A 27,935-nucleotide genomic window follows, 5' to 3' on the forward strand; every position below is an offset into this window, starting at 1 on the left:
CCTGCCACAGCCCCAGGCACATGGGCATGCCTGGCTTGGCACCTGCCTCCGGCTGCAGGGTGCACACTGACGTCTTGGATGGCATCTCCAGAATCTGAACCTGACAGTGAGAAGACAAGCTGATTTGGGCTGAGGCCAAGCCAAGTCTATGCTATGCAAACAAGAGACGTTTAAGGCGATTAGCCAAGGCTGCTGCGAGTTTCTGTCTGCTCCTCTCCCTGTAGGGACCTGAGAGCAGAGCCTCCTAATTAGTCTGCACAGTCTAGAGAGCTTAGATGCTCCTGGGGTCCTGACAAAACAAATACTCCCATCTTTCCTGAATGACCAACATTTTACCAGCAAGTAGCTAGCACATGCCTTCCCCTGCCTTGTCATTTGGGCAAATCCTGGTCTACTTGGTCCTGTTTCTTCTGGTCATTCTCCCTCCTGTTTTTTTCTTGCCTGGGTAGGATTTTCAAGGGCCCTCTCTGAATAATCTCAGGCATGTAAAATGAGGCATAATTCATGCAGAAAGCCTGGGACCCATCCACCACCAACCTAGGAAATCAGCATGTTACCCAGAGCCAAGGCCAGTTCTACCGAATCCTGGTTTCCTAGTATCCAAGTAGCTGACTTGCCAACCCAGACTACTAAGATGCCCAGGCCTTTCTGTGCCTAGGCTGAGATTGGCCTTGTGGCCCACATGGCCCAAATTCCCATGTAGGTATGGAAATCCAAGAAGACTGTTTATATGCTGGCCAGCATCATTCTTAGTGGATAGCCAAGGCCCAAGGACCAGACTGGATTGGGTTCCCAGACATCCCATACCTAAGATGCTAACCCTGTACCCTCATTCATTTGGGGTGATGTGACACCTCTCTTGTGAGCTCAGGGAACAGAAGGGCCCCACATGACATGCTGCAGCCTAGTGTCAACCAGATGTTTCTCTGCCTTTTATCTGCGTGGGGTTCTACTATACTGTTGGGCTTATGTAAACCTTCTGGGGTCACAGGGCTGAGTGGGTTCTGGAATCCCTGAGTTTCTCCAGATATCAGCAAGAGCAAGAGCACAGATATGAGCCTGCTTAGCATGCTCTAGTTTGCACACATATGGCATCAGAGCTCCAAAGGTTGCAGTTGCAGGGCATCTACTGGATAGCACATACCTGGTATGGCCAGACTGAGGATGGTGTCTGTGGAGCCAGAACCTGAGCATGTAAGAGCTGGGTTGCCCTTTCTAACCCATGCCACATAGAACCTTATCTGCCACAGCCACAGAGATGATTCTATATCAGCTGCCCAAGTCCAGGGCAGCCTCCAGGCTATGCAGAATGCCAAGCCCACAGCCTGCTCCTTCTGTTGGAGTCCTGCTGATATGTCTACTTCTTCTTTTTTTTCTTTTTCTTTCTTTCTTTTTTTTGTTTTTTGTTTTTTGTTTTGGTTTTTCGAGACAGGGTTTCTCTGTGTAGCCCTGGCTGTTCTGGAACTCATTCTGTAGAGCAGGCTGGCCTCGAACTCAGAAAACAGCCTGCCTCTGCCTCCCAAGTGCTGGGATTACAGGCGTGCGCCACTACCACCTGGCCGATATGTCCACTTCTGATAGATGGGTGGCCAGGGTGTTCTCTGGCAGGGTAATCTCACCAGGTCACAGTGACTGGGCTTCTGATAGCCAAGTTGGGTACTAGAAATGGTTCCTAGCTCTCTGCTCCAGCTGCTGTAGGTGAGTCTCATAGCCTCTGCCTTTGTGGTGGCAGGGAAGCATGCTCAGGCCTTTGGGAGACGGACTGAGTTGGAGGAACCCTTGGCTGTCTGTGGGAGGGAGTAAGGGAAGGGGGTGTGTTTGGAAGAAGCCAGGACAGAGGCTAACAGAGCAGGAGGGCGAAGCTGCTGCAGCGGGGTGGACATGGCCAGTGTGGCGGTGGGCCTGCAAGCCCGCATTAAAGCTGCTCCCAGACTGGAAGGCAGAGGGGAAGGGGACTAGCTCCAATCCCCAGCCCTGCCTCCTCAGGCCCACAGTCCTCCACAGCCAGCAGCACTGAGTAGGCAGCTCCTAATGGCACTGGCAGATCAGGCTGGTGTACCGGGTTAGGCTTGGCTCCTGCCCAAGAAAAGTCCTTTTGTCTCCAAGCAGATCTCGTTCATAAATAATGAGATAGTAACAGGTATTTATTTGTTCGTGATTGCATTTAAATCACCAATTAGGAGCTACATACGCTTTTCTTGCCAGTTTGCCAAAAACCTGTTAAAAGTTTTATTAATGTGAGGGGTAGGGGAATTGCTTCCTCCTCTATAGCAAGGCAGGCCATCCCAAGCCACAGACACACAAGATGCCACTCTGAGGGGTGAGAGGGCCTGCCACCCTCAGGCTGTGGCTCAGTAGTCTTTCTCTGTGGTGGTCGCAGGCTCCTGTGTAGTTTTAACCAAGCTTCCTGGCCTCATCCTCAGTGCAGGTGGCACAGTATTTTCAAAACAATTTTTATTACATTTATTTATTAGTAAGTGTGTGTGTGTGTCTGTGTGTGTGTGCGCGCGCGCGCGTGCACGAGCATGCACAACTTTTGTGAATCAGCTCTCACTCTTCACTGTGTGGGGTCTGGAAATTGAACACAGGTTGTCTGTCAGCCTAGGCAGCAGGCACCTTTACCACTGAGCCATCTCAACAGCCGGACACTGCATTTTCAGAAGCAAATTGGCAAATGGTTGTTTCCAGTCGGCCTGGAATCTGCCTCCCCTGGGCCCTGGAAGCGCACCGCTGGCGCAGGCCCAAGCGATGCTGGGAGTATGCTCCCTCACGGCGGTCTGGGTGGCCACACTTGCCCAAACCTAGCATTTTTTCCTTCTGGAAAAAAAAAGTTGGAGTTGGGTGCCAGGGGGAAGCTCAAGTGTCTGCAGGAGGCTCCGTGAGCAGGGAGGCTCCCACTCCCAGAGGCGGGGGACCAGGCGAGGCAAGGTGTCAGCCCTCCTCCGGACCTTGGGATCCTGCCCTTCTGATACAGGACGGTTGCTGTGCTCTCTATGCTCTTACTGCACACCCCAGACCAGACTCCCACACAGTCCTGGCTTCGCTGTCCCTCTTCTTAGCCTGAGACAAATTTGAACAGTTCCTTCCCATCCAGCCTCTCCCAGGTACTACAATGGGGGCTTTCTGGGCTTCTCATGACTTCCTGTCACGGCCTGTGGGCTGTGCAGATCGCGTATCTTTGACTTCTGCATGCCTAGGCTCCGTGGAGGGAAGCATCCTCACCCTTAGCGTTTGGATCAGGGCATAGTCCTGTCCTTTTGGCTGCTCATCACTGGCCATGCCTTGTGCCCCTAGCTCTATGATTCTATAGCAAGAAGCCCCGAGACAGGGTTAGTTTATTCTCACAGGAAGCAGAGGGCCCTGGGACTGCAGCCTGACTCCATCTCCTGGACTCCACATTACGCTGGCCTCATTGCAGCTAGCTTGTGGTTTTCAGATATCTTTTTTCCTGTAGCTTTCCTTTTTACCAGTCTGTGGACCAGTTTGTTTCACAGGAAGCCTGGAAGCCCAGGAGTTCCTCGGCCCCTCTTCCTGCCTCCAGACTTGAGCCCATTCTGGCTTTAGAATTCGAGCTTCATCCTCCCTTCCCCGAGTTTGTGGCCACCCCCATCTTCATTCAGCCCCCCAGAATCTGCATTTTCTGTGTCATAGCTCTGTCCCGCTTTGCAAACTCTCCTGTTGCTTCAGTTTTCTTCACTGTGTATTATATATTCACTGTGTCACTATACTGATATCTCTGGTGCCTCCTCCAGGCCAGCAGTGCACCAAGGTCCCAATTTCTGGGAGATCTCTCTCTCTCTCTATCTCTGTCTCTCTGTGTGTGTGTGTGTGTGTATATGCGTGTGTGAGTACATGAATGTGTGAACAGATATGTACGCTTGTCTATGTGTGTACACATACACTCACGCCTGGACACAGCCCTAAGTGGCCCTCCTCCTGGAATAGTGTTAAGTCTCAAGGTTTGCTTGAGTCCTTCCTGATTCCACCACTGCCCTGGAAGGGTATGACGTCACAGAAGAGCAGCCCAAGGGTGCCGCAGCTGCAGTAAGGCCGTGAAGCCACAGACCTGCAGCTGGCAGGGTCCTGGGGCAGTGCTAGGCCCCAGGAGGACAAGTGTGTTGGCTAAGACAAAGCCAGCACAGAAGGAGCTCCAAGGGCTGGCCCTTACCTCATCGCTGCCCTTCCCTGGCACCGCAAGCATCCAGCACGGCTGTCCCCTGACCAGGATGGAGCTCCTGCAGAAGCCCACACTGTCCAGATGAACTGAGTCCACCACGGTGTTCCTGCCCTCTGCCAAGTCCCACAGGCACAGCCGCAGGTCCCGGCCCTGACTGACAAAGCAAGGGGTGGGGTCTGTGAGACACTGTAAACACAAATGTGCCCTCTGTAACCAGCATCTGATCCTTAGCCCTTCAGTGCTAAAGGTAGCCATGTTTCCAAAAGATAGCTAGGCAAGCCTCACAGCATCCACACTGAAGGCCTCAGTGAGGAGGGCTCCCCTCAGTGTTCACATCTGAGTTGTATCCTGGGCGCCGAGGCCAGGCCATCCTGTAGCCTAAGGATGTGGACGCCGAGGCACGCACCTATGGCCAGTCTCTCGCCACTCTGAAGTATACCTCGCACCCCTTTTCTTTCTGTAAACGGTCTTTAAGGACTCAGAAGTCTCACTCGGGCCTCTTCCAAAGTGTCTCTGAGACACACATTCACTCTAAATGCCAAGCAAACATGTTGACAGCAGCTCTATGCATCATCACCTGAGCAGGGAATGACCCAGCGGCTCTGCAACAAAAGAATGGCCAAGTATGCTGTGCACAGAGTGCCACTCAGCCAAGGGACAGCGCGACTGCTGACGCACGCGACAGCTGGAAGGGCGCTGGGCGGTGACTTGCTAAGTGAAAGGAGCCACATCTGAAGGTTCTGCAACAGGTAACTACTCCTGTGACATTCTAGAAAAGGAAGGTTAGGGAACCAGGAGAGAACCGACCACAGTGGGTTGCTCTGGGCTTTATGGGATGGCAGGCTGTTTGATGTGGCCTTGGGGAGATGGACACATGACAGGACTGTGCCAGACCCACAGATCCACAGACACTGTGACTGTCACTGTGCACAATGACAACAGTGCCAGCCAGCTGAGCCGGAGCCAGAAGCCTATGGCACTGTGACTGTGTGGATGACAGTGCACTGGGCCAGGAAGCTCAGACAGAAGTGGACCCAAGGCACACAGACAGCATGGGTAGACACACAGAACTATAGAAACTGGCCCTGAGCAGGCTGGCTCCTGGCAGCCATCGGTTCTGCCCTCTCTAGCAGAGCAAATATGGGAGCCAGTAGTAAATATAAGGTTCCTTATCAAAGAGCTGATGAGCATATAGCACTGTGGGTCAGGTCAGAGCTCAGGTCAGTGACAACATGTGTATGGCTAGACACATGCTGATAGAACACACAGTTGAACATAGGTGAATGACAGTATGGGCAATGTAGGTTCACCTATGGACAACCGGCTCATCAGCTTTCTAAACACAACAGCCAGGTTTCCGAAGAAATGTTGATCTCAGATCTTTATACCGGGAGCGGAGGAGCATGCCTTTAGGCCCAGTAATCAGAAGCCAGAGATAGGGCAATCTCTGTGAGTTCAGGTTCAGTTGGTCTACAACATAAGGAATTGAGGTTGGCCAGAGCTACAAAGTGAGACCCTGTCTCAAAAACGAACAAACAAAACCAACAAGAAACAAGCTTTCAGATGTTCAGATCAGGGAACTTCAGCCTCCAGGATGCTGACAGTGGACCCAGCAGACAGACCCACCTGTGTGACCAAAGCCAGTCTCTCCTGCCAAGGACCCTCAGTCACCACCCGGGCTTCCTCCCTGGATGCAGTACCGTGTGTGGTCTTGTCCATTCTACCCTCCAGAGTACTTGAGAAACACTGAGATCATGAGAAATGGGGACCAGGAAACCGATCCCAGAGCTCACATGCGGCTGCTAGCATTTTCTTCCTGTCTGTGGCCTTGGACACTGACGCCAACAGGGTTGACTTCCACAGGGAAGACCAGACCTGCCTGTACCCACAAAAGCAGCACATCCCAGAGAATGCGGATCTAAATGAGCAGCAGTGAGGTTGGGAGACAGGTAAGGACACCCAACCATGTCTTCACAGGCTTCTCTATGACCAGGAGCCTGACCACGTGGGGCAAGGCACAGCCTGGCCAACGTGACTGCATGAAGACAACCCTAGCAGAGGGAAAATAGATGCCACCCTGCTGCAAAGATTATCTGTGATAGAAGAATACTATCTGAAATATAAAAAGGACTTCACATGTCAATAAAAAAAAAAAATGCAATCAGTCCAAACCAGTGGTTTCCCAAAGTCACAGCAACCCTCCTGTCTGGCTTACAGAGCACCGAGACCACAGGTATGCATTAAATACCTGGGAGTCTTCTAGTTTTGTTTTTTTTTCCTCTCCTAACTTAAAGTTTAGAAAAACTCATAAAATCATTCTTCTCTTTTTTCAAGACAACACAGCAAGCCAGCAGAGCAGTCCCAGCTGCCACTGACTGCACAGCGGGTGGTGCCACGGTGCTGTCCTTGATGGGCAGTGGTTACTCAGGTGCTGCAAGGGTCTGCATACTCCTGAGCTGGCCTGTAAATATGTGGTTTCACAATGACAAAGGTAAAGAAATACCAGCTGGCCAGCTCCTGTGGCCCAGGTGCAGCCAGTGCTGGGGGCCTCCAGCCTTGCTGGATATGAAAGCCCAAGCCCCTTCCAGGGCCTCTTGAAGAAACCTGGCCCCAAACACAGCTGAGGCCAGGCAGCTTCGGTGTGCTGTGGTCTCCAGTGCAGTGCAAATGCACCTGGGCACTCCACACCCCAAGCCCCCCACAGGCCTCCTGACCTCAGTGGAGACTGTAGGAGGGACTGCAGCAGCACCACCCTGGCTGGGAGAGAAGGGGCTTATGTAAGTGTCACCCCAGGCTACCCTTCATGCCTTTCAAGCCTGTCAGCTTGGCCCTGCATTATCTGTGCCTGTTCCTGCTGTTACCTCTGTCCACTATTTTTTTTTGTTTTTGTTTTTTTTTTTCGAGACAGGGTTTCTCTGTGTAGCCCTGGCTGTCCTGGAACTTACTCTGTAGACAAGGCTGGCCTCGAACTCAGAAATTCACCTGCCTCCGCCTCTCAAGTGCTGGGATTAAAGGCGTGCGCCGCTGCCACCTGGCTACCTCTGTCCACTTCTAAGCCAGAGCCTTTCCCTCAGCTGCCTGTTGGGCTGGTAGCAGTTACCTCAGATGGCACCTCCCAGACCCGTCTCAGAGCACCAAAGGGTCCCAGGAAAGAGGCCAATTCCACCTGACAGAAGTCAGAGTTGTCTGCTTCCCAAAGGCTGGAGCTGGCCCCACACTGTCCACAAGCTGCAGCCAACCTGACCAGAGCCATGCCCCACCCCCACCCCACTCATCTGCCATCCAGCTCTGTTAGAGAGTTCCTGGCCTAAAGCCCCTGGGACTTCTCTGTGCTGTTGTAACCCACCTGAGGAGCTGCTGTCCCTGTGGGAGTGTCTTCAGCCAGATTACACCCTGGCCCCCATGGCCATCTAGAGTGGCAGCTCTTCTTCTAGTCTGTAGGCTCCAGATGTGTACTAGGCCATTCTGAGACCTGTTGGAAAGGAGCCAGGCACAGACAGGTCAGGGGCTGGGGCAGTGCTGAGCTCACTCCAGGCCAGTACCACACACAGCCAGTGGATGAAGATGCTTCAGCTGCAGAAGACTTCACTGGAACATGGCTGACTCTGAACCAAAGGTCCGACAAGCCTCCCTTCCAGGGAAGGTGGCCAGAAGGGTCAAGGGATGGGGTACTTTGTCAGAACTCAGTGTTGTGGGACAGAGACATGACTCTCTGCCCCTGCAAGTTCAGCATGCACAGTGTATCGGTCAGGTTCTGAAAGTGAGGCAAACACACTCCCTGCACAGTGCCCTCCACCACACCTCAGACGGCGACTGGGCTCCCTACAGCCCCAGGCTGGGCCCCACCCTGGGCTTGGGGCAGGACAGCTGTGACTCACCCGGAGAAAAGGAGTGGATCCTCTGCAGCTTGGGATGGTGGGCAGAAATGGAGCGTGTTCACAGCTGACTGTGCGCCTCGGAGGACGAATCTGGGACCAGGCGGTGGTGGGAACAGGGCTGCCATGTGGGTAAATGCAGTCCTGGGGTACAAGGGAAGACGTGAGAGACAGGGGGTTCTGGATACCTATAGAATGCAGCCAGAGAGCTCTATGTATCTATAGAAGGCACCGGAGAGGGACACTTAAAAAGCTCTTGGCTCACAACCCAACTTTCGCCTCTTCTGGAAAAAGGATTCTGCCCTCCACAGTGTGGACAGGCTCTGTGGCTGAGGAAGAGCAGGTCTGCGGCAGTGCGGCCCAGCTTACCCCAACAGCCAGCCGTCACCGTGGCCGGTGGGCACCTTCTCCTGTAGCCCTGACTTATCCATCAGCTCTGGTGTGGCCAGGTCCGGGCCTGTCCCTCTTGGCACGCGGAGCCTGGGTACTGTGTATAGCCCCTGCTGCCTCTCTGGTCGAGTATTTGTCTAGCAAGTTCAAGGCCCTGGGCTCCACTCCTAGCACCACAACAGAAAAGGAGCCTTGCTTGGCCAAATTTGATTCAGGCTCTAGGCCTCCTTGTGAATATTTTCAGCAAAAACTCTAAGTCATTTTAATATCACCCTCATATCTATCACTGCATGCGTTCTGAACGGTGGGGCCCTCGGCCTTTTCTGTCACCAAAAGTGACATTTGCTTACCCTGGACACCTTCAGCCTGGATCCCCGCAGCTGCTGTCCCCTTCCTTCCTAGTCTCCATGCACTTCCCCTACCTGTTCCTTGTTATGAACTCTACTTGTCACACCTGTCAGAGTTAGGCCTAATCTCTGTCTCTCAGAAGTCCTTGTCCCTGTGATGGTCCATGAGGCAGGTACCCAGACGGTCCCTCCCACAGTGACCCTGCGCATCCCGGCGCTCATCCTGACACACACTGGGCTGAGTCCCTTCCCAAGCAGGCTTTACCCTTGTGTTCCCTCAGAAGCCCTCCCCTCTGGAGCCATTCTCTCTCCGCCCTACACTACAGTGAAGATGTGCCTGGGTGACGACTCCCACTCCTGTCCCACGGCCAGCGTGAGGAGTCTGGACTGTGCTGCCCCTGCCTCGCACCCAGAGGCTCAGCAGACACGAGCTTGTAAATGAGGGCAACACGGAGCCCCGAGAACGCTATAAACGGCCACAGCTCACGTCCCGCACTGCCGGGTCTACTTATCACCACTCTGTGTAGTGTACTTTTAGTTTTTGAGAAACTGAGGAAGGGATCTGGGGTGAGCTGCCCTGGATTCCTTGGAACCAGCCTGAAATGCTCTCAAGACACATGCCACCAAGGGGCAGAACAGCCAGGAAGGGTACATGGAAGGGACAGGACCAAGTCATTTGGTCACACCCACAGAGCTGCTGCCCCAGCAGACAGACCACTCCTCAAATCCCAGGACTTGTATTTAAGACCTGCTAGGGTCTACTTTGCGGTGTCCTAGCTCTCACACTGGACCTCTGCAGACCACCCTTCTCACACCTCCCAGTCCCTCAGTCGGCTGCCCTTTGTCCCAAGCTGGATGAAGGCAGAGGAACAGGTCAGAGGGAGACAGCAGGGGGCCTGCAGGAGCTTGTTTCAGGAGCCTTTCCAAGGGGCCAGGGCAAATCCTACTCTACGTCCATGCAGCCCACACAGCAGGGAGAGGCAGCTCTGCCCAAATTGGGGGGCAGTTGCAGCCATCAAAAGAACACGGCAAGGAAAAGAACACAGCAAAGGAGCTACTAGCCAGGATTCTTCTAGAGTGGAGTCTTGGCTTCAAGTCTGTGTGGAATGTGGGAAGAGAGACTACAGGCTGAGGCACACCCAACTGTGTAGAAGCCAGAGAAACGAAGCCTTCTGTAATGGGCAGCCTCCTGAGGCAATCCTGTCAGGTACATCTTCCAGCATGCTTCCACCAGTGCCATCCTCCACACATCCTATGCCCTCGCCTTCCCTTCCTTGTTAGGAGAAATGAAGGTATGGGCTCTGAGCCACACCACAGTGGAACAAGGCACACAACAGCCAGACTCAGGCTCCCAGGAGGCCGCCAAGCCCTGTGGAGGGTAGACTAGAAGGATGGGGCATGATCATGGCTGTGCAGGCCACTGAGGTCTGTACCCACGCCAATGGCATGAGCTAAGACAGTATCTAATCCTACTGACCTGATGCAGGTCCCACCACGTCAAGCCCTTCCCGGGCTAGCTCTACTCTTGAGCCCTGCCTCCCTCAAGAGCTTTCACAGAAAACAAGATCACAGGAATGCATATACAGACTGCCAATCCCCTCTTTTGGTATTTTTTTTGGGGGGAGGGGGGTAGGTAGGCAGGGAAGGAGCTTTAACTAAATAAAACTCATAAATTGCTAAAAGCTAACCGACTCTTCAAAAATGTGAAGGGGCCTTCTGCTAGGAGAATCAGTACCTCACATTGCTGTTCACGGACACATGTCCCAGATCACCGATGCTGGAAGAACTGCCTCAAGCAGGCGCTCCAAAGGACAGGGTCAGAGGGCAACGGCTGATCCTCCAGAGCTCAGCTGTGTTCTTGCCAGACGCAGGCCTACAGGCCTTGCTTCACCACCTTCAAGAACCTGACCTCTCAGAGGTCAAAGCTCCAAGGCACAGGGGCATCCTGCCACATGGGTCCAGGCCAGGGACTCTGACACGACTCTCTGTAGGCACACAGTGAAATCCAGATACTACGCACACTGTAGCCATGTGTCTATACACAGACACCAAGATGCTCACACTTATACGTGCAAACGTTAACACCTACCCACATAGATGCACTCCTCATATGCATTCCACGTGTGGGGACACACCAAAGCACATGTGTACACTTGTGTTCACATGTACAGTCATGCACATGTGTATATGAGAGTTCTCACACCATGACCCTGGGCAGTTCCAACTGGAGCTCAGCCCACACTTGCCACCTGCCTGCGGCATGGTGGGAGTTTCCAGAACCTTACAGCAGAAGGCTCATTGTGAAGTGATGAAATCAAGGTCTCCTCTATTGTCTCCCCAGAAATGCAGGGAACAAACCCGTCACGTCACGCTGTTACAACAGCTGAAAAGCTCAGGCCAAAATGATGCATCAACAATTAAGGGCTCCATCATTTCAGGCAATTAAATAAACGCTTTATTTGAAAACTAATTAATTCTACCTACATATTTTTCCTATGACAATATCCTATGATTACTCGATTTATGACATCTAATTATTCTTTATTAATCTAATTGAGAATAATTGTATTATCCTATCTCTCCTGGCCCCTGGCCACTGGCCGCCCTCGGTGGAGGTTGCAGCCCCTGTGTTCGGCCCATGTACAGTGCTGCTGTGTGGCTCTAACCCAATCTCTTCCTTTACAAATGGGAAGACAAACCATTGAAAAAATCCAAAGTTTGGTTCCTCAACATGTCCAAGAGAGACAATTTATTTTAAAAATTTACAAAAGAGAAAACCCAGTGATTTGGAAAATGGATGACCTTTCCTACAATGCTACAACTTGCCCTGAAAGTGCCACTGGGCCTACATACCGTAGATAATAACGGTGGCCCCTGGGCAAACCGCAGCAGCCGTGGTCCTGTGGTCGCGAGACCTCAGGATCACCCTCAAGGAGAGGCTTCCTCTGTGACTCCACTGCACTGAGAGTTTTATGCCAACTTTATACAAGCTAATATCCTCCAGGAAGAGGGAACCTCTCTGGGGGAAATGCCTACATCAGATTGGCTGCAGGCAAGTACGCGGAGAGCATGTTCTTGATTAATGATGGATGTAGGAAGGCCCAGCCCACTGGCAGCGGTACACCACGGCTGTGCAGGTGGTCCTGGGTTGCATAAAAAAGCAAGCCAGTAAACAGAATTCCTCCATGGTCTCTCGAGTTCCTGCCTCTGCTTGAGTTCCTGCCCTGAATTCCCTCAATGATAGTCTGCGATCAGGACAAGTAAGCCAAATAAACCCTTTCCTTCCTAGCGGCTTTTGGTCACTGTTTTATCACAGCAATAAAAAATAAGCCGGGATAGAAAGGATAAATCCCAAATCAGATCTGGAAAAAGGTTGATAAGAAATAGGTTTCCAGGGTACTCTTTCAAGGTTACTAGTCACAAAAGGGAAGTGTGCCTTTACAATGGAGACATCTAGCTGTCATCACCTTCCCCAAAAGAAAGGAGTTGGCCCCGCCAATGCTAAACAACAGGTATAGCTTATCTCCTGATAATATGCGATAAGATACCAGGGCACCACAGCAGGAACCCATGCAGACAATGTTCAAACATGAACCTGGCCATGAGGAAACAGACACATCCAGACCTGGGACACTGTACAAGACAGTGTAGCTTAGGCTGCTGAAAACGGCCAAGGTCAAGAGAAACTACGGAAGCAAAAGGCAGTAATTCTTCTATTTTAGTGTAGACTGAAGAGATATGAAAACCAGCTGGGCAGCTGTTGGGAGGCAGAGGCAGGAGGATCTCTGAGTTAGAGGCAGTCGGATCTACATAGTGAGTTCTAGGACAGTGAGGGCTACATAGAGAAACCCTGTCTCACCCCTCTCCTAGACACACACACACACACACACACACACACACACACACACACACACACACACAGGAAGAGATGGAGAGAGGGAGGGAGATCAAAATCCAATGCAACACATAAACTTCAGATACTGGATAGTAAATTAGATACTGGATCAGTCAGCAGAGAGGGCGGGCTAGACAAGGCATGATGGCACACGCCTTTAATCCCATCATGTAGGAGGGAGAAGCATGTAGATCTCTGTGAGTGGAAGGTCAGCTTGGTCAACACAGAGTTCCACGATAGGCAGATAAGGCTACGGAGATGCCTTCTCTCAAGAAAAGAAAAGGGCTGGAGGGGAAAAGAGAGAAGGAAAGGCCGGCTAGGACCATCGGGGTGCTCAGTGCTCAGTGCTAAGGGTAATTCGCAGGCAAGCCTATCAATCTGAGTGAGCCCCAGCACCCACATGGTAGAAGGAGAGTACCCCATAAAGCCATTCTCCAACCCCCACATGCATGCAACACCCCATATCATTCATATAAACATGAATTAAATCTTACAAACCAAGGGCAGAGCCATGGTGGCTCTCCAGGGACATCTGACTTTGGAGATATTTGAAAAAATCTGGGTATGGGCAACAGATCATATTGTGTTATTTATGTGTGTGAGTGTATGGTGTAGTCATTTTAGATTTAATAAAAATTTAAGCCAGGTGATAGTGGCACGTGTCTTTCATTCTAGCACTTGGGAGGCAGAGGCAGGCAGATCTCTGAGTTCAAGGCCAGCCTGGTCTACAGAGTAAGTTCCAGGACAGCCAGGGCTACACAGAGAAACCCTGTCTCGAAAAACAAAGAAAAAAGTTGGAAATTCTCTCCGAAGCTACATTTTATTAAACAAATTAAATAAGATTCAAATCAGCAACTCAATAATTTTTAAAATTACACAAATATGATCCAAATATAATACACTAATTTGATTACTTACCTGATTAGGAATAGGAAAAAATTAAATTTTTTTCTTTTCTCTAGCCTTCTGTAGGAAGGTTGAGAAGAAATGGCAAGGATCTGGATGGATGTAAAAGTTTCTCCTTGCTCTTTCAGTGAGCATGAATGGCCTTATTATGTTATATGTATGAATGTTCTGTCTGCACATATGTCTGTGTATCACACGTGTGCCTGGTGTTCACAGAGGTCAGAAGATGTCAGACCCCCTCGAGCTGGAGTCACATATGGCTGTGAGCTGCCCCGTGAGTGCAGGAAAGCAAACCCAGGCCCTCTGGAAGAGCGCCAATGCTCTCAACCGCAGCAGCATTCCTCCAGCCCTCAGTAATAACCTTTAAAGTCCTTGAAAACATTAGCCAGGTGTGATGGCACACACCTTTAATCCCAGGCTTGGGAGGCAGAGGAAGACTGAGTTTGTGAGCTCAGGGCCAGCCTCATCTACATAGTGAACTCGGTGTAGAGAGACCCTGTCTCAAACAAACAAACAAACAAACAAACAAACAAAGCAACAGTGGGGCTGGAGCTGCTTCAACAATTTAGAGCACTGGATGCTTTTCCAGAGCTCCAGGGTTCAGTTCCCAGCACCTATACAGTGGCTCACTGGCAGCTCTAACTCTAATTCAAGGGGATCTGATGCCCTCTTCTGGCTTCTGTGGGCACTGCATGCATGGTACACAGAAATACATTCAGGCGAAATACCCATACAGATACACTAAAACTTAAAAATCTATAATCTTAAGGAAAAACAAAAAGCTTAACATTGGCAGGCTGAGAAGACGGCCCCCTGTGTAAGAGCTCCTCCGACAGAAGTATGACGACTGAGCTCGTTTCCAGTACCTACGTAAAAGCTGAGCATGGCTATGGCACACCCCAGCCCAGTGCTGTGTGCAGCAGACTCAGTCACTGGGTCATGCTGGCTGCCAGCTCAGCTCAAGGGAATAAGATGGAGCAGGCTAGAACAGGATGCCCAGCGTCCACCACTAGCATCCTCTGCCACTGTGCAGGAGCTACGTAGTAGAAAGGCTTTATTTGAAGTAAGAAAAAAGAGTGACTCTAAAAAACAAAAAAACAACAACAACAACAACAAAAAACTTCAAAAGTATATGAGTTTAATAAATCCCAAAACATCAGGTGACACTCGGCACAGTCCGCCAGAATTTCTAGGCAACAGTCTGAAAAGGCTGGAGACAGCTACCAGAAGAGTCAAAGATGCTAGAGCAATTCCACACCCAGGCCAGCAGCAGCATTACCAGGAGGCACCAAAAAGACAGTGCCTCACGGGTGCTGAGTCCTGGCAACTGCCCCAGCAGCAGTGATATGCGCTTTCAAAGGCAGCTTAGCAACCCAAGTGAGAGACCTGGACCAAGGCTCACTCTATCTGGAACAACCCTGAGTGCCGCTAGACTGGGGGAGACAGGATGTTAGAGTCCTGAAGGAGCTTGCGGAGGACAGAGAGGGGTGCAGCTGGGGTGTGTGTGTGTGGAGGGGGGAGCTCTGGGAGCTGAGGATGGATGGAGAGGGGTGCAGAACCCAGCAGGCAGACGGTGAGTCTCCACCCCTGGATCTCCACCCCACACCCACTCCTTATTTACACAACAGCAGATGTTGAGCCGAGCCAGCAGGCAGCGCGGCCATGCTGCTTGGCCGATCTGACTTACTTTTTCTCAGCTTTCTCTTCCCCTTCTCTTTTGTGTCTCTCAAAAACCACAGACAGGACTGGTCTGCAGGGTCTTTATGGCTCGGCCTCCCGACACAGGACAGTTCTGTGTTACCTAAGAATCTGTACATTTACTTCTTTATTCTCAGTGCCCCAAACACACCTTTCCTACAGTTCTTCCTAGGTACAATTCCCATTTACATTCCTTAACCAAGCCCTTATCCTCAGACTCCCTCTCTCCCTCCCTCCCTCCCTCCCTCCCTCCCTCCCTCCCTCCCTCCCTCCCTCCCTCCCTCCTTTCCTTCTTTCGACGGGGCCAGGGTCTCTTTACTCCCCAAAGAAGTTGAAGAACTAAGGGTCTACTTTCAATTTTTTTGTTTGTTTGTCTGTTTGTTTGTTTGAGACAGGGTTTCTCTGTGTAGCCTTGGCTGTCTTGGAACTCACTCTGTAGACCAGGCTAGCCTTGAACTCAGACATTCCCCTGCCTCTGCCTCCCTAGTGCTGCTGGGTTTAACTGTTTTCACGGAGGGTCTACCCTCAGAAAGGCTGTTGTTGTATACAGTATTCCCCTCTTAGGGAAGGACTGCAGATAGTGCCTAGTGCTCAAAACATCACAGTGTGAACAAATGGCACCTTAACCACTAATCTAGTCCTACTGAGTACTGTGAACACTTTACTGAGAAAAGAAACCTGACTTAAAAAAAATAGTTAAGTCCAGACTTGGAACTCCAAAAGCAAAAAGCAAAAGAAACATGAAAAACCAAGAGAATATGACCCATTCAAATATTACCCACACTAATGGTTCCCAATGATAAGGATGTAGACAAAAAATAATTATAAATTCTTTAAGAAATTAGTTCCAGCCACCATTTATTTGCACCAGGGAACCAGGTGGCTCCACAGCCTTCTATGCACATCCCACCAGGAGAGAGTGATCTCCCAGCAGTGCTTTCACTCCTGAGCACGGAGGTGAGATCTCCACCTTCTCTCAGGAGGGGAACAGCTAGGAGCGCATAGGGCATTCAATCAATGGAGCTGCTGGGACAGGAGTCTTCTAGTCACCATTTGCACCAGGGAGCCAGGCAGATCCACAGCCTTCTGTGCACAGACCCTGCCAGAAGAGAGGTGGTCTCCCAGGAGTACAGACAGAGGCTTACAGGCCCATAGGAGGGACAAGCTCCAGCCACAGACAGCAAGACCAGCTAACACCAGAGATAACCAGATGGCAAAAGGCAAGTGCAAGAACCCTACCAAGAAGCCAAAGCCATGACGCCGGGCGTAGTGGCACATGCCTGTAATCCCAGCACTTGGGAGGCAGAGGCAGGTGGCTCTCTGAGTTCGAGGCCAGCCTGGTCTACAGAGTGAGTTCCAGGATAGCCAGGCCTATACAGAGAAATCCTGTCTCAAAAAACAAATACAAACAAACAAACAAAACAAACAAACAAAAAACAAAACAAAACAAAAAAAACAAAAAAAAAGAAAGAAACCAAAGCCATATGGCAACATCAGAACCCAGTTCTACTACAGTAAATCCTGGATACCCCAACACACTGGAAAAGCAAGAGCTGGATTTAAAAATCTCATCTTATGATGCTGATAGAAGACTTCAAGAAGGACATAACTCCCTTAAAGAAATACAGGAGAACATGTGTCAATAGGTAAAAACCCTTAAAGAGGAAACACAAAACTCCCTTAAAGAATTACAGGAAAACACAAACAAGTGAAGGAACTGAACAAAACCATACAGGATCTAAAAATGGAAGTAGAAACGATGAAGAAATCGCAAAGGGAGACAACTCTGGAGATAGAAAACCTTGGAAAGAAATCAAGAGTCACAGATGTAAACATCAACAACAGAATACAAGAGATAGAACAAAGAATCTCAGATCCTGAATATATCATAGAAAGCATTGACAAAGAAAATACAAAATGCAAAAGGCTTGTAACCCAAAACATCCAGGAAATTCAGGACACAATGAGAAGACCAAACCTAAGGATTATAGGTATAGAAGAGGGTGAAGATTTCCAACTTGAAGGGCCAGTAAATATCTTCAACAAAATTATAGAAGAAAACTTCCCTAACCTAAAGAAAGAGATGCCTATGAACATACAAGAAGCCTTCAGAACTCCAAACAGACTGGACCAGAACATAAAATCCTCCCGGCATATAATAATCAAAACACCAAATTCACTAAACAAAGAAAGAATATTAAAAGCAGTAAGGGAAAAAGGTCAAGTAACTTATAAAGGCAAACCTATCAGAATTACACCAGTCTTCTCAGTGGAGATGAAGAAAGCTCGAAGATCCTAGGCAGATGTCATACAGATCCTAAGAGAACACAAATGCCAGTCCAGTCTACTATACCCAGCAAAACTCTCAATCATCATTGATGGTGAAACCAAGATATTCCATGATAAAACCAAATTTACACAATATCTGTCCAGCTCTACAAAGGATAATAGATGGAAAACAACAACACAAGGAGGGAAACTACACCCTAGAAAAAGCAAGAAAGCACCAGGAGGTGGTGGTGCACACCTTTAATTCCAGCACTTGGGAGGCAAAGGCAGGCAGATTTCTGAGTTCAAGTCCAGCCTGGTCTATAAAGTGAGTTCCAGGACAGCCAGGGCTACACAGAGAAACCCTGTCTCAAAAAAACCAAAAAAAAAAAAAAAAAAAAAAAGAAGAAGAAAGAAAGAAAGAAAGAAAGAAAGAGAGAAAGAAAGAGAGAAAGAGAGAAAGAAAGAAAGAGAGAGAGAGAAAGAGAGAAAGAAAGAAAGAGAGAAAGAAAGAAAGAGAGAAAGAAAATGCAAGAAAGCAATCTTCCCGGGGCTGGTGAGATGGCTCAGCGGTTAAGAGCACTGACTGCTCTTCCGAAGGTCCTAAGTTCAATTCCCAGCAACTACATGGTGGCTCACAACCATCCGTAATGAGATCTGACGCCCTCTTCTGGTGTGTCTGAAGACAGCTACAGTGTACTTAGATATTATAATAAATAAATCTTAAAAAAAATGAAAGAAAGAAAGTAATCTTCCAACAATCCCAAAAGAAAGTAACCACACAAACATAAAAATAACACCAAAAATAACAGGAAGCAACAATCACTATTCCTTAATATCTCAATTCCCCAATAAAAAGGCTTAGACTAACGGAAGTATTTTTCATGTAAATCTTCAATTTTATCAAAAAACGTTTATAATTCCTCTTCTAATTAATTTAGTAATGTTTTTATGTCTACCGTTTTATCTGTATTATTTTCCATGATAATCTTCAATTTTAACATGGTTTTTCTATATATTTCTTCAATTTTATCAGAAATATTTTCCATGTAAATCTTCAATTTAATCAGAAAATGTTTATAATTCCACTTTCAATCAACTTAGAAATATTTTATGCCTACCATATCTGTGTAATTTTCCATGAAATAATCAATTTTAATGTGTTTTTCTACATATTTTTTCAGTTTTGTCAGAGATATTTTCAATGTAAATCCTCAATTTTATCAGAAAAAGTTTATAATTCCACTTTCAATCAACTTAGAAATATTTTCATGCCTACCATTTTATCTGTAATTTTCCATAATAATCTTAACATGTTAAATTTTAACATGTTTTTCTACATATTTCTTCAATTTTATCAGAAATATTTTCCATGTAAGTTGTCAATTTTATCAGAAAATGTTTATAATTCCACTTTCAATCAACTTAGAAATATTTTATGCTTACCATTTTATCTTATAATTTTCTATGAAATAGTCAATTTTAATGTTTTTCTATATTTCTTACATTTTATCAGAAATATTTTCCATGTAAATCTTCAATTTTATAAAAAAATTTTTTTTTTTTGATTTGGTCTTTTAGAGACAAGGTTTCTCTGTATAGCCCTGGCTGTCCTGGAACTCACTCTGTAGACCAGGCTGGCCTTGAACTCAGAAATCTGCCAGCCTCTGCCTCCCAGAGTGCTGGGATTACAGGTGTGCACCACCACCCGGCTCAGAAAATGTTTTTAATTTCACTTTCAATCAACTTAGAAATATTTTTATGCCTACCATTTTATCTGTATAATTTCCTATGAAATAGTCAATTTTAACATGTTTTTCTACATATTTCTTCAATTTTATCAGAGATATTTTCCATGTAAATCTTCAATTTTATCAGAAAATGTTTATAATTCCACTTTCAATCAGCTTAGAAATATTTTTATGCCTACCATTTTATCTGTGTAATTTTCCATGATAATCTTCAATTTTAACACATTATTCTATTTTTTTTACAATTTTATCAGAAATATTTTCCACGTAAATCTTTAATTCTATCATAAAATGTTTCTACTTCCTTTTTCAATTAATTTAGCAATGTTCTTTATATCTACCATTTTACTCTTTAATTTTCCATGAAAACTGTCAATTTTAACATGTTTTTATTTATATTGTTTCAATTTTGTCAGAAATATTTTCCATGTAAATGTTCAATTTTATCATAAAATGCTTTTACTTCCTTTTTCAATTAAAAAAAAGAAATCAAAGGACATGGATAAACTTCTGACTTGTAAGAGAGTAGCTGGGTAAAACAAGATGTGAATACAGCACTTAAAAATGGACTTCAACAAAGAGAATACCTCAAAAATTCTCCATTGGGGACTAGCAGAATGCCCGGTCGGTCAGTCAGAGGACTGGCTGCTTCTGCACCAGCGCCCACACAGTACTCACCACTGCCTGTAACCTCTCTTCTAGGTGACCTAGCTCTCTGCCTAGCTTCAGTGGATATAAGACATGCATGTGGTCCATATGTATGTGTGTGTGTGTGTGTGTGTGTGTGTGTGTGTGTGTGTATGCAGGCAAACACTCATGCTAAAGTAAACATAAGACCTGGGAGAAAGCAGGGAGACCCCTTTCAGACACTGGTTCTCACAGGTTTACGGCCTGCTCACTGGAGCTGATGCAAACTTGTCTCCACACTTCCCAGCATTCAGCTGGTCAACTTTGAGCCAGTGAGTTTCCTTAGAGCATGATTTACAGAAAAGTCCAACTGAAATGTGGAAAATAAGAACTTCACTAAGTCAAATAAAAGCTCAGTAAAAGCGTTAGATGTGAAGACAAGAAAGAGAAGCTGCGACTTTGAGGACAAACATGTTGATGAAGATGTGTGAGTTTAACAAGTGGGATCTTGGGATGCCATTAAAGGACAAAGCCTCAACGTTCCAAGCAGAGAAGAAGTACACTGAAAGCACCGAGGAAATACGTGCAATACAAGCACACAGCTTACAGAACACCAACACGGCCAGAAAAGAAACTGCCCAGATCATATTATAGTTAAAGCAGTAACTATATGGAACCAGGAAAGTGCTTCAAAGCTACAAGACAGAAGAGTCAAGTCAATATAAACTTTAGAGCTACAGCTGACTGTCCCATAAAAACTTAAAACCAAAAGGACTTGTAATGATGTAGCTCAAATTCTAAAAGACCACAGCTGCCAATCCAGACTACCATAGCTAGTAAAACTGTCTGTCACGATGGGAAAAATTAAAAGAGTTTTGGTTTGTTTGTTTGTTCTACTGTGTAGCTCTGGTTGGGCCTGTAACTCAAGCAGTAGACCAGGCTGACCTTGAACTCAGGGAGATCCACCTGCCTTTGCTTCCTGAGTACTGGGACTAAAGGTATGCACCACTTCAAGAAAGAAAAACTTCCCGTGCCAGAAGCGGTATGAAAGCATTTGCCATCATGAAGCCAGCTCTAAAGAGAATACTGTAAGGAACTCCTCAGACTCAAGAGAATGGTGAACGCCTGCAAGAGTCAACAGAACAAAAGTAACAATATTACAACCATACGCAGCCAAACAAGGATCTGGAAAACAGCAAATAGTACAAAACCAAACAAAAGAACAAGAATTAAACACTCCTTTCAATAATAAGGGAATCAAAAGACAGAGACTAACAAAGTAGATTGGAATCAGAATCCATCCGTTTGTCGGCTCCAAGAAACACCCCCACCCCCACCTCCACCCCGCACGGTGAACTACAGAAAGATAGAAAAAGCAGTGGACCTAGGAAACAAGCAAGGTCCTCATTTTCTCCTTTCTCTTTTAATTTTATTTTTAAAAAGTCTTTACAATTTATTTTAGTCATCTCTTTCCCCTCCCCCAATTTCTACCTCCCTCCCTCCCTTCCTTCTTCTTTTCTTTTCTTTCTTTTTTTTTTTTTTTTTAGACATTTCTCTGTGTAGTCTAGGCTGTGCTAGGACTTACTCTGTAGACCAGGCTGTCCTTGAACTGAGAACCACATGTCTCTGCCTCCCAAGTGCTGGGATTAAACTTGAGAGCAACCACTACCCAGTGAATTTCATATTCTTTTTCTCTTACAAAAATAAAAAACCTTAAGCAAAATACAAAAGTAACTACAGACAAACAAAACAGAACCACATAGAGTCTGTGTTGCATTGGCCAAGCACTCTAGAGTGTGAACCCTCCCTGCCGTGTGGTGGACATACCCAGGGCCACTCAATCCACAGGGAAAAGTCATCTTTCCTCCCCAGCTGGTGTTAACTGCAAACAGCTTCTTGGCCAGGACTGGGGCTTGTGCCCACTTCCCCTTCTTGGGGCTGGGACTCTACTCTGCTCTGAACCTGTGCAGTCTTGCATATGCGGTCATTGTTTCCATAAGTTCTCATGGGCATCAGCCGCGCTGGGTTTGGGAAGTGCTGTTTTCTTGGAGTCCACCTCCACTCGGGCCTCTTTCCACCTCCTCTTCTGTAGAGATCCCTGAACTCTGAGGGCGGGGCTCTTATGAAGACATCCCATTTAAGATTAAGTGCTTCAAAGTCTCTCACTTTCTGCATACGACCTTGTTGAGAGTTTGTGTTAATTATCCACAGCAAGAAGCCGCCCGCCTCTCTGCTGAGGGCTCAGTGCGGCACTATTCTATTATATGACAAACTCCAAACCCGCTCACACAGGTAAAGATTACTGCACGGTGAGGAAAGGAGTAACTCCTCAGAACATTACAGGCTGGGTGTGGCTACACAGGTCTTTAATCCCAGTACTAAGGAGGCAGAGGCAGGAGGACCTCAGTGAGTTCAAGGCCAGCCTAATCTACAGATCGAGATCCAGGACAGCTAGAGCTACACAGAGACCCTGTCACAGAAGGAAATAAAAGGGGGACATTACAATTTCAAACATATACTCATCGAACAAAGGTGAACCTAATTTTATACAATAAATAGTACTAATTATAACATAGTAAGGTAATGGATTACCTTAGCACAGTAACTTCAATACCGTACTCTGTCCAGTACATAATTCATCCCGACAATAACAAAAAGGAAAACGAGAAAGGAAGACCTCAGAAATAAAGTTCAAATGGACTTAATCAGACATACACATAACATTCCAACCAAACACTGCAGACTGCAAACTCTTCTCAGCCGCCCTGGAACGTCCTCTCAAACAGATCATCTAGAATATGTCAAGTGTCAACAATACAGAAAAACTGAAATAATGTCTTATACCTGACCACAGTGAGATAAAGCTAGAAATCAGTAAGAGAAACTACAGAAAATCCGCATACTCTGGAGACTGAAGCGCACACTGCTGAATGGCTAGTGATCACCGAGGCAATCAGAAGCAAGTTTGCAAGTCCTGAAATGAATGGTAATGAAAATGTAACACAAGGTAGCCATAAGAGCAGCCCTACCAAAGCATGCTGTAATTGTTAAGTGCCTACATTAAAAAAAATAATGCCGGGCGGTGGTGGCGCTCGCCTGTAATCCCAGCACTCTGGGAGGCAGAGGCAGGCAGATTTCTGAGTTCGAGGCCAGCCTGGTCTACAGAGTAAGCTCCAGGTCAGCCAGAGCTACACAGAGACACCCTGTCTGGAAAAAAAAAAAAACAAATCCAACAACAACAAAAAAATAATAATAAATCAGAGACTGCCAATAAATGGTGTATCTCAGGGCCTTGGAAAACAAGAACAAGCAAACCCAGAAGAAATAATCAGGGCCGGGATAAAAGAAACAAAATGGAAACAAGGACAAACCTACTCCAAGAGCCAAGGAAGCAGCCAACTCTGCAGCTCGCCCTTAGCTAGACTAACCGAAGACAGGGAAAGGAGACCCTGTATCATCAAACCCAGCAAACAGAGGCTAAAGGGAGATGACTGCACAGCTGATACCAACCAAGAAAATCATAAAGGGCAAACATTAAAACTTATATTTCACTACACTTCTGAGCAAACTTAAACCAAGAAAAGATTTAATAATTGAAACATATCTATAACAAACAGTAAGACTGAAACACTAATTTAAAAAAATCTCCCAACTAAAAAAGGTCTAGGCTGAAAAGGATTCATTATAGAATTCTACATGACCTTTAAAAACAAACAACTAAACGCAATCTTTCTTCAATTATTCCCTAATAGTAAAGGAACTTTCAAAATCATCTTACAACTAGACTTGCTCTGATGCCAAGTGAGATAGCGATACAACAACAACAACAACAACAAAAAGAAAACTACACACGACCTGCCAGATGAGCACAGATGTGGGCATTCTCAGTAAGTCCCTGAAAAACAAGCTCATAAAAACAACAAAAGGCTCATTTGGCCAGGTGTGGTGGCACACGCCTCTAATGCCAGCGCTCAGGCAGAAGCAGGTGGAGCTCTGTGAATCCAGGAAAGGCCTGGTCTAGCTACAGAGTGAGTTCCAGGATAGTCAGGGTTACACAGGGAAACCCTGTCTTGGAAAACCAGTACAAAAAATAAAAATATAAAAATCCATTCGTGGTAACAACACTGAAAATATGGAGAGAGCACATGCAACATAAAAAATATATATGATAAACAAAGCCAACATCATGTTATAATGGAGAAACAAAGAAAAGACATCTAAACCTCTCCATTCTGGTTCAATATAGTACTTGAAGTCTTAGCTAGAGCAACAAGACAAGAGAAGGGAAAAAGGGGATACAAATAGGAAAAAAAAACCATCAACATATCCATATGTACAGACGATAGATATAATCTATACATAAAAGGCTCTAAAGTCCCCCAACAGAAATCTCTCGGAATCACAAACACTTTGAATAAACACTAGCATACAAAGTCGGTAGCATTCAGTGAACTGAAATCTGTGTAAACCAAACTAAAGCCTTTTTCAGTTTCCCAGGACTCAGTTTAGCCTACAGTCCCATGACAACTTGGCATGGGTTCCGTGAGAGCGCAAGACATGGAAAAACTGAAGAAAAACCAAACTAAAGCATGACGTCTGTACCCTACCAACAAAGATGACTCCAATACCTAGCCAGGCATGGTGGATCTCTACGCGTCTGAGGCCAGCCTGGTCTACACAGTGAGTTTCAGGACAGCTAGAGCTATGCATAGAGACTTAAAACCAAACAGACAAACAAACAAAAATCAGAATACCTGAGACTATCAAGAAAAATAAACAATGGTATTAGAGAGCCGGCTCTAGTGGTGAGCACTGGCTGCCCTTGTAGAGACCCAGGTTTGGTTCCCAGCACCCAAAATGGCAGCTCACAGCCATCTGACGGTACCCAGACATACAAGGTACACAGACATACAAGGAAGCAACACGCCCGTGCACATTATAAAAATAACAAGCAAACAAATAGAAAGGAAGAAAGAAACAAAGCCCGAGGGAGAAAAAAAGAGACTTAAATAAGGCCAATTATGTATCATTATAATAAATATCATCTTATCAATTATTATAATAAACATAAACACTCTTAGCATATAATTTTTTTTTCCTTTTTTGATCTTGTTATGTCTCTCAGGTCAGCCTCCAATTCTTAATCCTGCCAAGCTTTTCCCCAAAAAGGTCCAGTTAGGAGCCAGTGACACAGTCCGTCTGGTAAAGGTGCTGTCGCCCACACAGACCATCTGAGCCCCTGAACCCACATGACAGGACCAAGTTGCCCTAAGCATCAAAGTTGCCCTCTGACATTCATATCACACACACATACACACTGTGGCATGTACATACACAGAATAAATGTAATACAAATATTGGAAATTCTATTGCAAGCACATGGGAAAGCTGAGTCCGCTCCTCCATCCGTCTGACACGGGCCACAGACCCAGTTCCATCCACAGCTCAAGTGCATGTGGAACATCACCATGGGAGTCGGCATCCTCGCCCCCAGGATAAAGCTTAACACATTTCAAATGGGAGCACCACACTCACACAACTCTCTTACATACACCTTGATCTGGAATCAGCAACTGTGTGTATCTATGGGTACAGTGTGGCATTCCAATCCAGGCACACATGCTGTCATGACCAGATCAGGGTAATCAGCACAGACGTGAGCTCAGTCATCAGTTCTTCATACTGGATAACATTCAAAGTCCTGCCTACTGACTATTTTGAGATAGACTATGGTCACCCAGCTATCCTGCTGTGCTATACTCAGCTGCAAAGCTCTTCACCCTTCCTGAGCTATTAATGTCTCATCAGTTCCCAGCATTCACAGTGGCTCACAAACATCTGTAACTCCAGTTTCAAAGCAGCCAATGTCCCAGATGTGCCAGCCTTCTAGGGTACTGCACAAATGCGGTGCATAGGCAAACACACACGCAAAACACCCATACACGTGAAATAATATTTTTTAAAAACCAACAAAAAATTTACACAGTTCACATACATGCATTAAAGGCTTGGTCTTTAGGACACTGTCACAGGATAGTATAGGACCCTTTAGGAGGTGAGACCGAGTGGGAGGCCCTTAGATCACTGTGGTGCGTGCCCTTGAACAGGACAGTTAAGAGGCAGACCCCAGTCTCTTCCTTTCTGTTCTGTTTCTTGGCCATGAGGTAGGCAGTGTGCTCTGCTGGGTACTGTTCATCACTGCCATCTGGCACTCCTGAAGCCCAAAGCAATGGTGCCTGGCCTAGGGCTAGCACTTCTAAACTTGTGAGCTAATAAGTCTCTTCTTTTATAAACTAATTTTCTTGGGTATTTACTATATTAAAGCAAAACTGACTAATATGTGATAGGAGACACAGTACTTCTTTTTAAGCTCTGTATAGGGGATGTTCATTCTCCCAATCCATCCCCTGAAGACACAGTCTTCATGTGTCTTTAAGTCTCCATGTACTCTTTAAGCTTCCATTAAGACTCGGCTGGCCAGGGGCTTCAAATACAGCTTAGCTGGTGGTGCTGCTGCACGAACCTGAGGACCTGAGTCTGAGCTTGAGGGCCCATGTAAAATACATACCAGGCGTGGGGGTACATGCCAGGCATGGGGTGCATGGGGTGCACTCACAGTCCCAGTGCCAGGGAAATAGACACGCAGATCCCTAGGACTCACTGGCCAACCATCCTGGCTTACACGGCAAGTTGTAGGGTAGTGAGAAGCCCAACTCAAAAACCAAGGTAGGGGCTGGAAAGATGGCTCAGTGGTAAAGACTGCTTACTCCTCCATCTGAAGACAAGCTCGCATCTCAGTACCTTCACCGGGGTGTGTTATGTTCATAAAAAGAGAAAGAGGTTTAGAGAAAATGGTATACAGCGGTGTGGGGAAACGGGGTGCCTAGGCAGGGCCTTTCCCGGGCATCCCTTCCCCGAGGGGCCACACACACACAGATGTGGTATAGAATAGAGTTTATTCAGGGCAGAGGATGGGAGTTAATGGGGTAGTGGCGGCAGAGAGAAGCAGAGAGAGGGAGAAAGTAGAGAAGTGGAGGCCGGCCATGACTGTGTAGAGAAGGGGGGAGGGGAGGAGAGGCCAAGAGAGCAGAGAGGAGAGAGGTGAAGAGAGGCAAGAGGAATAAGAGATAAGAGAGGAGGGGCCTAGCACCCTCTTTTATAGGCCAGGCCTACCTGGCTGTTGCCAGGCAACTGTGGGGAGAGACATACCTGGCTGTTGCCAGGCAACTGTTGGGCGGGGCATACCTGGCTGTTGCCAGGTAATTGTGGGGAGGAGCTTACGTAACAGGGTGGCTCACAGAGATCTATAACTCTAGCACCAAAAGATACAATGTTCACCTTCTGACCTTTGTGGAAACTTGTGCATACGCATATATACAAATAAATAAAATAAAGTAAGAGAGAAAAACAAACCTTTCAGATGGCTGGACTTGCTAAGGTTTTCACAAGCACTCTCACATTGCTTCATTCAGTGGTCTGTTGTGAATGCTGGTCTCACACCATGAACTTGGAAGAATTCCCTTCCTTTAACTTTCTGGAAGATTTGAGGCTGTTCTTGATCATTTGTTTAGGTTTTCTATTCATGTTTCATTTTCGTAAAGTACTCTCCATCTGAAGTTTACCCATTTTCTGGTATGTTAGCATATAGCTTATGCACATTACTTTTGTGGTATCAGTTACAATGTCTCTCTCTTTTCTTTCTGGGCTTTTTCCTTAGTGCTAATCATGCTTCCCTGTAAAGCCAAACTTTGTTTCAGTGATATTTTGCACTGTGTTTGTCTCAGTTCATTTATCTCTACCAGACCTTTATTCTTCCCTCCTACTAATGTGGGACTTGCTAGTTCTTTCTGTATTGTTGTGAGACAGGGCCTTATTATGAATCCCTGGCTGGCTAGAACTTGCTACAAAGATCAGGCTGATGATGTTGACTCTAGAGATTCACCTGCCTCTGCTTTCAAGCACCTGGCTGATTAGTTCTTTTAAGAATATATTGATTGATTG

General features: G+C 46.8%; 1 protein-coding gene across 3 annotated transcripts in view; it reads right to left on the reverse strand.

The window, feature by feature from the left end:
- The window catches only part of Gnb1l (G protein subunit beta 1 like), a 70,104-nt gene that overhangs the window by 19,687 nt on the left and 22,482 nt on the right, over window positions 1-27,935 (reverse strand). For 2 of the 3 annotated variants that reach the window (XM_052158226.1, XM_052158228.1), the window contains exons 3-6: window positions 8,056-8,196; window positions 7,524-7,649; window positions 4,169-4,331; window positions 2-100 (exon numbers count right to left, since the gene is read on the reverse strand). In XM_052158226.1, coding sequence (XP_052014186.1) covers window positions 2-100; window positions 4,169-4,331; window positions 7,524-7,649; window positions 8,056-8,180 — 513 coding nt within the window. In that variant the 5' untranslated portion in view covers window positions 8,181-8,196. The remainder of the gene's footprint in view (window position 1; window positions 101-4,168; window positions 4,332-7,523; window positions 7,650-8,055; window positions 8,197-27,935) is intronic. The other variant, XM_052158229.1, reaches the window with a different exon arrangement.

Source organism: Apodemus sylvaticus, chromosome 15 (genome assembly GCF_947179515.1).
Source record: "Apodemus sylvaticus chromosome 15, mApoSyl1.1, whole genome shotgun sequence".
Classification (NCBI taxonomy): domain Eukaryota; kingdom Metazoa; phylum Chordata; class Mammalia; order Rodentia; family Muridae; genus Apodemus; species Apodemus sylvaticus.